This window comes from Camellia sinensis, chromosome 4 (assembly GCF_055761805.1).
Source record: "Camellia sinensis isolate YWXY chromosome 4, ASM5576180v1, whole genome shotgun sequence".
In the NCBI taxonomy this organism is placed as follows: Eukaryota; Viridiplantae; Streptophyta; class Magnoliopsida; order Ericales; family Theaceae; genus Camellia; species Camellia sinensis.
Genome location: NC_138964.1, coordinates 107944653 through 107955867, shown reverse-complemented (window position 1 = coordinate 107955867; position 11215 = coordinate 107944653). Strand labels below are relative to the sequence as shown.

General features: G+C 35.3%; 1 protein-coding gene across 3 annotated transcripts; it reads right to left on the bottom strand.

The window, feature by feature from the left end:
* Positions 1-534: 534 nt before the first annotated feature.
* LOC114273243 (uncharacterized) lies at positions 535-8149 on the bottom strand. Of its 3 annotated transcripts, XM_082865889.1 has the most exons (8): positions 4364-4770; positions 3710-3783; positions 3034-3591; positions 2373-2450; positions 1843-2074; positions 1552-1751; positions 1001-1067; positions 535-918 (listed from the first exon to the last, which is right to left on the bottom strand). In XM_082865889.1, exons 1-3 carry the CDS (start codon positions 4413-4415, stop codon positions 3046-3048), a joined length of 672 nt encoding a protein of 223 aa, XP_082722015.1. In that variant the 5' UTR covers positions 4416-4770; the 3' UTR covers positions 535-918; positions 1001-1067; positions 1552-1751; positions 1843-2074; positions 2373-2450; positions 3034-3045. The 3 variants fall into 3 exon arrangements, 2 of the variants coding, with proteins under 2 accessions (XP_082722015.1, XP_082722016.1); XM_082865890.1 differs by lacking the exons at positions 1843-2074; positions 3710-3783; positions 4364-4770 and adding exons at positions 7137-7235; positions 7618-8149 and having other exon boundaries at positions 536-918; XR_014327302.1 differs by lacking the exons at positions 535-918; positions 1001-1067; positions 1552-1751; ... (2 more) ...; positions 3710-3783; positions 4364-4770 and adding exons at positions 2108-2151; positions 2548-2760.
* Between the last annotated feature and the right edge of the window lie 3066 nt (positions 8150-11215).

The window sequence follows — 11215 nt, the reverse complement described above, 5'->3', positions numbered from 1 at the left end:
CTTCTCACCAAAAGAGAGGGCATATGAAAATGGGAGAAGTGTTATATGGTCTTAGGCAGAACTCAACCCCAAAAATTAGCTTTTGAAGTGAGGGTGCCCTTATCACTGCTGGAAAATTTTAAAACGCCGCTAATTATTTTTGTGACGTTTAGTACCAAACGCCGACGACGCGGCCGTCGCTATAGCTTTATGGCGTTTGAAAAACGTCATTATATTATTATAGGCGGCGTTTTTAAAAACGCCGCCAAATGTCCTACTAATTGTATTGTGACGTCACTATGACATTTAGCGACGTTTTGGAAACGCCGTTAAAGATATTTATACATTTTAAAAATCTAACCGTTGGAGTAGGGATATAGTGACGTTCAAAAAACGCCGCCATAGCCTTTATTTTTATTGTTTTTATTTTTAACATTGTGCTAATTTTATATGGTTGAAAAAAAAACCTGTCATAAACAATTATTAAGAACTAATAATTGATGTTTATAAAAATAATAAATAAACTAAGTTTGAAAACAAAATTAAAAATAAAATAATAAGGCTCTTGACATGTTATTATACCGATTAGTAACATGATTACACTCTCATCTATCCATCACATAACACATTTGGTATAAAGTTTAAAAAAAAAATTATAAATTATAAATTATAAATAAATAATAATAGTAGAAGAAGAAGAAGAAATCTGATGCACCAACATTGTATTCAAGCAATCAATATATTCTTTTTCCTTTTTGAAGACCCATCAAGTAGAGTAGAAAACTATGAAGAATCAATCAACATGCAAGAACCCTCCTATAATACAAACTGCAGACCATCTTCTTTAGATAAGTAAAGAGTTTATACAAACTGCAGACCATCTTCTTTTTTTAAGAGTCAGTAATGTATCATATTTCTCCACTTGTCCTTCAAATCAACCTAAACAAAAGAAGCCCTTATGTTAACATAAAGAAAAATAATATTAAAGCAGAAAAAAGGCACAACCATAAAAAATTCTCACCTCGATTCTCTCTTCAAATATGTAACGATCTGAATTTAAGATGAGCTTCCAGTTCCCTCTACGAAACCTTCAAAAGAAATAAATACAAATGAGTGAGGAGCTTTACATTATCCTAGAAGATATCATTGATTATTTAATTCTCTCAGTTGACATGAAAACAGTAAGAAAAATAACGTCCAATTAGTATACATTAATGTGTTTGTAAGGGGAAAAAGTTGACATGAAAACAGTCCTTGAAGAAGAAGAGGACAGAACTTTCCACCCCAATGGTTAACTCATATCCCTTAGGGTGGTAAAACTGGTGCAGCATTTCAGGGTCAAACACATGCACATATAAAAAATTGATGCTATACAATGTGGAATTACAAATATTTATTTCTTCTTTTTCTTTTAAAGAAATAAAATACAAAGAGAATACAATCTTTACCTAGGAAAAACATCTGACATAATTAAACTAATAGAACAATAAAAATATTAAGTTTATTTAATATTCACATAAAATTGAAATTCTAGAAAGGCCTTCCCTAGATTAAATGTAAAAAATCACATACTTCTGCACGCCAGTTCTCAAAGTGTCTTCTTCCAGTGTACTCCATCTCTTAATTTTTCTCCTCCTTGCCAATTTCTTAATTTCGTGCTTCTTCAAGGGAGAAACAACCATTCTCTTTGGGGTAGACAAGTGAAGTCCACTCCGAGAATCACCTAACTCCTCAGGTAAGCCCAGACCCAAGCATGCACCATGCTGAATAACCTGCACCAATCAAAGTTTCCAACACCACTATTATAACAAAAATTCATGGTGCACAAAAGTAACCGAACAATAGATTATAGAGAGCAAGCACCTCTCCGTTGGTACTGCATAGGCTATCACGAAGAAATTGTTTGATACCCTCCCCATGGTTTGCATGAATCAAGCCTAGGGCATAGAGAGCACCGCCTTCAGAGTATGGACTGCCACCACCACCAGCCCCACTCTGTGGCAAGTAAGGGGCCATCAGAGATCTATATGCAAATTGTACACTATTTCTCGGCTCCACAAACTGCTTTATTGTCTTGAGAATAAGAAGACCCAACCTATATGCAAATTATAAAATTAGTGAAAAAAGCTTTAATAATCATTTGTTAATACATACCCCATAGAGGCAGATCGTCTTAACAATATTTAGCATGCTGGAAACCAAGAAGAAGAAGATCAGAATAGGGCAACATAAGTGAAGAATAGAGCTCCAACAAATATATAAGATATTATTGATAGTCATCTCAATACAATTGCATATTGATAGTATTACACCAAAAGCCCAAACTGTATATAAAATAGCCCACACACACACACACATATATATATATATAGAGAGAGAGAGAGAGAGCAAACCATTTGGGATTGAGGAACAAAGGGGAGCATTTACATCGATCTCAGCAACAATGCTAGCATCTTCGTGTCCAAATGAATCTGCAAAACCCAGAAGAAAAAAACATGAGGAGACAGAAATAGGATGAGAAATCAAGGGGAAAAAAGAAGGAAAGGCATGGAAGAGGGAAGAGCTTACATAAGAGAGACAAGTCTGAACGAGCAAAAATCAAGCAGCAGGAGAGAAGAGAGAGAAGTTTGGGACTGGTTCTCTTGTTAGTAGCAGAGTTTCCACAGACTAAAGCAAGGGTAGTCTGTGATTCATCCTCATCATCATCAACAACATCTATTCCCTAGTTAAAGGGATGATGACCTCATCCATTGATTTAAGCTTATTTTTGCCAGCATTCAGCACCTGCTTCACAAGAACTTGAAGACTAGTCCAATTAGGCTAGACAATACTATTTCAATTAGCAATCTTTCAAATTGGAGATGGAAGGCAAGAACACAGAAGGAATGATTTCTCTATTAAAAATTGAAGGAAACTAAGTTTCTATTAAAAAAATTCAGCTGTAAAACACTACTTTAGGAGTTTAGAACATTTCTAGTTAATTAGATTGAAACAGACTAATCACTATCATCATAAAGAAAAAAGAAATAAAAGTTTATCAATTCAGCTAGTAACCTTGTATTAGTTTTAATCATCCAAAACAATGACCCCAGGGTCCGATTTATCGGCTCTTTCTTCAGTTGGTTCATCGGCACTTGAATCAGCATCACACAACTCTTTCATTTCCACATCATCTCCAGTTCCATTGGTTGAACATATAGGTTCAGTCTGAGGTGGAAATGAATCTGCAGCAGCAGGAACAACTTCACAAGCAGGCGAATTACTCTTTCCTTTTTCAAAATCTGTCCCTGTTGTTGATCTATTACTACATTCTGTTTCAGGGCCTAACTTCACTGTTGTTGCCTCTGGACCAGACTTGTGTTCGTCTCCCTGCAGTGTTGACAGCAAATTGGGTCCTGCAATTTCAGTTGGCATTTCCGAGTGTGAATCTGCTTTTTGTATCTGAGGTTCTATACTAGAAGAATCCTGCTGAACTGGAGAGAGGATTCTGTTTATATCTTGATAGATGGTCTCTAGTGGAAGGAGATTCTTCTTCAACTCGAAACCTGCTGGTTTCTTTGCTAAAAATGCCTCCATCGATTCATTGGCATTTTGTCCAAGTACTTTGCACATCTACATTTAAGAAACAATCTTTAGTGATGACATATCATTTCCTGAATAATATTTCTTCTCATAGACATCAAAATCAGGTAAGATATATGATTTGATTCTGTAATAAATGGGATTTTACCTCATTATAAAGCTGAGCCATTTCCAAACGATCTGGTTTATCGTCACAAGCAACAGCTGAAACTTCTTCTGGAGCTGCACAAAAGGAAAAGGTCGCACCATATTAGCTTCCTAAATGAGCCCGAGTTCTTTTGACATCTTATTTTGCTCTGAAGCAACTAGACATATCGAGTATTTCAAAACCACTGGTTGTCTACATTCAAACTAAACACAAACTCGCCAAAACAAACATATTCCACCTTCCAACCTTAAAACACAACCTGACCAAAAACCAGGAACCTCATAAATGCAACAATACCTCCTGTAGACACCTGATTCATGTTCTAGAGTTGGTCATATATTTTTCAGGATTTTGCCACAGGATTTGCCAGCACCTTTGCAATTACAATCACCATATATCAGCCAATACCAAATATGGCAATACATGTGTCTAAGTTTGATATAAGTTGATATTTTGGTAATACTAGAAGAGTGAAGCCCTTAGAGCAACACATGTATGTTCTGTTACAAATCAAAGATGTACTACTAGCATTGCATATAGAAAATTTTACAGCTTGAAGAAATTCATTAATGTTTAGCTTCAATAACTGAGAGTTGTTAACCATTATTTTTTATTCACGAAAGTAAAACTTGAAGAAATGGCAAGTACACTTACGGATCACTTCTACTTCTGGTAAATCATTCATAGTTTGGGCATCAAATTCCATGGAGCATGAACTTGGTATATTTACAACCTTGGCTTCTGTCTCCAGCTCTCCATTAGGAGCCACATTTGTTTTTTCCTCACCCTACAATAACAACAAAATAATAGTTAAGAAACCAAAAAAGTGAAGTGTTAGTTAATTGTGGTTAATTAAGAATGCAATTTACACAGCTTATTTTGCAAACTCTTCCACATGGAACCATACAGAGACTTTGCAGTGGATATAGAAATGAAGTAAACAAAGAAGCCAAACCAGTAATTCATAGGTTTAAAATCAAACATAAAGCAAAAGAGATTAGGATGTTTGCAATTAAATTAATAGAAATAGAGCAGGGTTCACACTCTCATTCTTGAACTCTGAAAATTAGCTGAACAGTTGCGATTAAATTGTTACACCTACGGCTACGTCAATGTCACAATTGAGTTAAGAAAAAGAAAAGAGATGAACTTAACTTTTCCCCAATTTTCCAAATATTCTTTTTGAAAAATCTCACCAGGGAAAAGACAAACTAATATTTCCTCTTGGAAATGTTTCAGCCATTGAGTCTTCCCTGTATATTTCACCATCTCTGGAGCTCTCAACTCAACTAATTACTATATGGGCTGACAGAGTCAGGTTGTGGAAGCAGGGAAGAAGAAAAGAAAATGACAACTGCAGGGGTTGAAGTCCTGAGCAATAGCGCAGCCACTCGACTGCCTTGGCACACTTGTGATAAGAACAATACTACAATCGAGTTTTCAAATCCCCAACTAAATGCAGCCAACACAGCCACAGAGCTTTCTGATATCTCATGAAGTTCTGATGCTAATATATGCTAGAAGCATAGCAAAATCTCCATGTCATAACTAGAATTAAACTGGCATACATTATAGAATTCAATAACTACAGTGTTCAAACAAAATCATCTAAGAGAGAACCATAAACTAATTAGGTGATTTGCCAATGTTATTAATGTGTATTAACGGTGCCATCAAAATTGCATTTCAATGTTTTTCTTTAAGGTCTTTCAGCCTTCAAGGTCCTTCAGCTTTCAAGGAATTCCATACAGTTAGAACATAGAACTTTTCTTGATTGTTCATGCTCCAAAGAGAGAATTTGGACTCTATTCACACCTAAACTAAATGCCAAGAACAAACGAATAGTGGAGTGTGAAGTAAGGTATAGGAGAAACGCATATGATAAAACATAGAGAAAGCAAATAGAATCAACACGAAAGAGATGTAGATCATCTTATATTTACCCAACAATAATATCCCCATAAGAAATATAATACTTCATACACATCAAAGCCAGCTCCCTATCCCTATCCCCAATTACATTGCGTTTAAAATTAAAGGCCAGAACAAATAACTAGAAACTAAACATCATCCATATGTTATCCATAAGAAATGTTTTTAAATTCCTTTTGTTTGTTTTTTATGTTTTTGGTGTGATAACACAATTTTCATCTAAAATTTTCTAGAGAGACCCCAAAAAATGACAGTTTCAAGGAAATCAAAATAACATTTTGTTTGTCAAAGTCACAATTAACGATATGCATAAAATTCACACTTACCCTAAAACCCCCAACACTAGTTTGGCCAAGTATCCAAGAACAGTCATGGCCCATGCAGTCTCCGCCTGAATGAATCAAGCAGCAAAGTCAGGAGACAAAATCAGATCTCTCTTCTTTTTCTTTTTTCTTTTTTCAAATAGAAATTAGTTTGACAAAAAGAAACATCAAAAATAATATTTTCATATTTTTAAAAATTACTTCCACACCCAAAAAAAGATAAAACCATATAAAAATGATGAGTGTTTTTTATTTTTTCATTTCTTTCATCAAATTAGTTTTTAGTTTTATTGAAATTTTTTCAAAAAACATATTCTCAAAAACTGCTTTTGAAAAAATGTGTAGGTCAGCACATTAAAAAAATTTCAAACCATCACCTTTTCACCTTGAGGATACATCTCTTCTAAAGTCTTTACATCTTCTTCCAGAAGAAGCAGCTCCTACAAGGTTAAGAATAAGTCAGTACCCGATTCCAATCTATCTAACCATGGATACATAGACAAGTCAACCAACAATGTAAACTTCAAATTTCATAAAAAATGATGTAATTTCTACAAACCCTAAACGCCCCTAAGCATATAATAGCAATTGGAAAAAAAGCAGGAAACCTTGTAATTGTAATTATCAATTGTTATGTCTTAAATGAAAACAATCTTGCAGTTGGATCATGATTCATGACATTAATTTCTGATGCAAACATTTTAACAGAAGAAAAGAAGCTTATACAGATCTCAGAAACGATATTCAAATCCAACATATTGTATCTTAGACCCTACATCATCTGTAAAACCAACTTTGGGCTGAAGTACACCAAATTATAAGATGTACCAATTTTCTTGATATGTCTTAGGGTGGACTTAAACCATGCACCTTCCCTCTTAGCCATGGCAAGGCACCCTTCAGCTAACAATACTGATAAAGGTTAATACATTTTCTACTGCCTTTACATTTTTACGCCACTTCCTTCCCTTTGAGCCACTCTCTTCCTCTTGACGAAGCGCATCAGCTGCTTTCTTCAATTCTCTTGCCTTCTTACCTAGTTCAATTGCTTCCTCAAATTATCGAGTCAATTGCCTATAATCAACTTGAACATGCAAATAACCATTACGTTGATACAAAAGGCATAAATAGGTAATTTCATATGGATACATAAAGCACAATGCAAAAGGTACCTTAATATACTGTGAACGAGTGATAATAGCTTTTGGACGCCGAAAGAATGAAAAGATAAGTCCCAATGGCAGACAAGCAAAGCCCACACCGCCAAATATCTGGGTAGGACAACAAGAACTCAATAGTAAAATAAAATATTCTTGGAAAACAGACATATTGTTAGTTCAATAGTATCCAGATCTAACAGGTCACTTTGAACCAGGGTAATTTAGGGTTTAAAACAGGGTAATAAAAAAACAGAGAGTGAAAAATAAAAAACACTGGTTGAAAAATCAGTTCTGGTGATCTGGGGAAAAATAAATGAGATGTGTAAAACACTGATTGATCAATCCAAACTGATCAATAAAAAACAGAGATTAAAATTCTTCAAAACATTGATTGAAAACCCTAGGAGAAGAATCGACGGGAAGGAAGAACTTGAGAGTGAGAGAGAGAGACAGATATATAGAGCTTGAGATTTTCTGAAGCGATGGTGCTCACCTTGGTAGATGATGGTACTCACTCTCCTCACCGGACGAATCTGAGATTAAATCACCGAGCTTTGAAATCGAGAGAGAACTTCGAAATCGCCGAATGAATCTGAGATTGAATCACCGAGCTGAAGAAGGTTGAACTTCGAAATCACCTTCAATCGATCAACAGATCTTCAATCAATCTGATCTAAGAATGATAAAGTAGACAAAACCTAGCATACTTGAATCAAATGATTCCATCAGTAAGTATCATCTTCAATCGAACTTGAATGTGAGAAGATAGAGATGACACTGATCAACACTTACCACGAAGAAAGACCTGCGATGTCGAACACGAACTCGAGATGGCACATTATGATCTGCGAATCGACGATCTACGAATACTTGAATCGAATAAACGAAGGGGTGAATCGAATACTTGAAGAGAAGGGTTGCAGATTAATCGATTAATAAATGAAGGGGTTTGAATCGAGAGAAACGAAAGGGTTTGAAGCAAGAGAGAGTGAAATCAAGGGTACAGTGAGAGCGAGAGAGAGAGAGAGAGAGAGAGAGAACAGGCTATTTACGTTAAAAAAAAAAAAAAAAAACATTTGAAGGCGTTTTCGGAAGTTAAAACGGTGTCGTATTAAGTCAATAAGAATGCGACGTCTAAAAAACGCCGTGAAATATAGAAACAGAGGCATTTTTTTAAACGCCGCCAAATCAACGCCGTTAATTCTTATTTTTCCTGTAGTGTATTCTCATATACTTAATAGTACTTTAGTACTCAGGTGATATGGTACTTCGCTTCACACCCTTCTTTACGTCTAGTGTGCTCACTCGGCAGTACTCGTGGCATGCAAGCCAAGGACACACACTCTATCCATCACTGAGTATTCCGACTCTAATATCATGTTACATGGTCTTGGGTAGAACTCAACCCCAAAAGTTAGGTTTTGAGGTGAGGGTGCCATCATGCTTATATGCTTAACATTGGCCCCGTTTGGTAGAGTTGTGGAAAAGTGATATAGATTATAATTTAACAGATTATGGCTTATAGCTGTGAATATAAGCTGTTAACCTATTTGGTGCAGCTGTGAGATTATGGATTTAAGCAGCAGAATAGTGTTTAATTAATAAACTGTAAAATAACTTTTTACTGTATAATTATCTTTTCTGCCTTTATATGATATAAAAATGATTATTTTGTCTTTTTTTCAGTTTTAATTTTTTTTAAAAAAAATATTTTATTAATAAAAGTTAATATAATTAGTATTAATTAGTATCAATTAATATAAAAATTGATACATTTGCTAAAAATGTAATGGAAGTATTATTGTCACAATTATTTTTCATTATATATTAATTAGTATCAATTAATTGCTTAATTAGCCTCAATACTAAAATTATTAATTAGTATAAATTAATATTAATATTTAATTTTGATTAGTATCAATTAATATTAATAATCAACAATTGTTATTAATTAGTATCAATTAATAATTAATTCATTACAAAAGTATACAATATTAATTTATTAATAATTAATACAAATTAATATTGATTTTTTTAATTAATATTGATTTTTTTTCTTTTTTTCAGAAATATACAATTTTTTATTTTTTAATTAATATAAAAATATACAATATGAATTTATTAATAATTAATACCAATTAATATTTATTTTTCAATTAATATTGATTTTTTTTTTCTTTTTCTTCAGAAATGTACAATTTTTTATTTTTTTAATTAATATTAATATTTGTGTATTGACGAGGGCATTTAAGTAATTTTAACCCCCCACACCAGCTCTGCGCTTAAGTAAAAAATTTAAACACTCCCTGACCAGCTTTTGAGATAAGTTGAGAAATAACTTGATTTAAGCTATAAGTTAGTTAACTTAAACTGTACCAAACACAATATTTTAACTTAAATTAAACTAAAAGCTAAAATAAGCAGCTTATAAACTCTACCAAACAGGCCTATTACTTTAGTACTCAGGTGAAGTGAGATCTCGTTTCACAAGTAGTTGACAGATATATAACAATAAACCAATAACAAGCCTAAGGAAAGAAATAAGAAGTCGAGGGAAACATAATTTCAAAATAGCCGCTGTTATCTATGCAAATGCAAGATTGCTGGCATGACATATTACCTACAAGGCGCGGACACTCCATTTTAGTTGTCATATTTGTGTTCGACACATGTTAAACACTAGCATGCCTTGGATACAACAAGACACCATGCCGAGCACGTCACATGATGTGTCAATTTTTTCTATTTTCTTATTGGACCACGTTGGGGGATACATCAAGAATACACGTGTCTGGACATGCCATAAGACATGTTTGGGGCTTTATTATAGTTTTAGAAAGGTGGGTTTGGTGATCAACGTATATCTCCTTTGAAAAAATCAGCTGTCCCTCTCATTGTGCTATTGCTTCTATTATCTGCTTTTATTTACATTGATTATGTAGAATATTTTGTGTAGACTTGATAAATATTTAGACCGTATCATTACTTCCTAATATGTATTTTTTATAGATGGTCTATTCAGTATTGAACATAAATGTTTTGGATAGCGGTTGTTAATGTACACCTCCTACACCACTAAAACCTACCACTACCACTACACACCTCCACTACTCCTCACCCACTCCACCTACCACCTCCACTTTACCTACTACCACCACCCACTCTACACCTACTACTCCCAAAACCTCTCTATATATAGGACTTGTAATATACAGATACAAACAATCAATACAATCAATAATACATAATTCATTCTCTTTCTTTCTCTATCAATTTCTCTTACATGGTATCAGAGCCAAGTTGACAACCTAGTAATTTCGCTTCACCGGCGGGCGGCAGCCTCGCCCTGACCGCCCGCCGGACGATGAGAAAACTAAGCACATAACATCTTCTCTCTCTGCACCAACCAAACTGCCTAAAACGCCCAACCCTGACTTCTTCTGTTGACCCAACTCACTTACTCAGATAACAATGGCGATTAAACCCATCACTCCACTTCTCACTCTCTCTCTTATCTTCCTTCTCTCTCTCTCCACAGCCTCAGCTTCGTTTCGATCTTCCTCCAAATGGGTCCCTCGATTCCTCGGCAAATCCTCTCTCCTCACACAACCCCAATCCATGACCCAACAACAATACCAGGACGAAACCCGGTACTTCGAGCAGCCTCTCGACCATTTCAGCTTCGCCGATCTTCCAACTTTCCATCAACGGTACCTGATCAACGACGACCACTGGGTGGGTCCGAGTCAATTGGGTCCTATCTTCCTCTACTGTGGGAACGAGGGCGACATTGCGTGGTTCGCAGACAACACCGGCTTCGTCTGGGAACTCGCACCTCGATTCGGCGCCATGGTTATCTTCCCCGAACACCGCCGACCATGATCTGTGGAAGTTTGGACGCAACTGCACAATCTCTCTCGCATGTTTGTTGCTGATGGTGGTGACCACGACTGCCTTGAAGAGCAGTGTGCGAACTGGATTTCTAGGCTTCTCTCTCTTCTCTCTCTAGATTTCTAGGCTTCTCTCTCTCACACAATACTCACCCACGGCACTCAGCAGACACACAAGACACAAACCCACAGGATTGACAG

What these genes read in the sequence shown, in the direction of transcription:
- LOC114273243 (XM_082865889.1), bottom strand. Translation starts at nt 4,415, where the DNA reads ATGGAATTTGATGCCCAAACTATGAATGATTTACCAGAAGTAGAAGTG. An exon ending in ACCAGAAGTAGAAGTGATCC is followed by an intron (nt 3,784 to 4,363) that starts GTAAGTGTACTT and finishes CCTTTTGTGCAG; the next exon opens with CTCCAGAAGAAGTTTCAGCT. An exon ending in TGGCTCAGCTTTATAATGAG is followed by an intron (nt 3,592 to 3,709) that starts GTAAAATCCCAT and finishes TCTTAAATGTAG; the next exon opens with ATGTGCAAAGTACTTGGACA.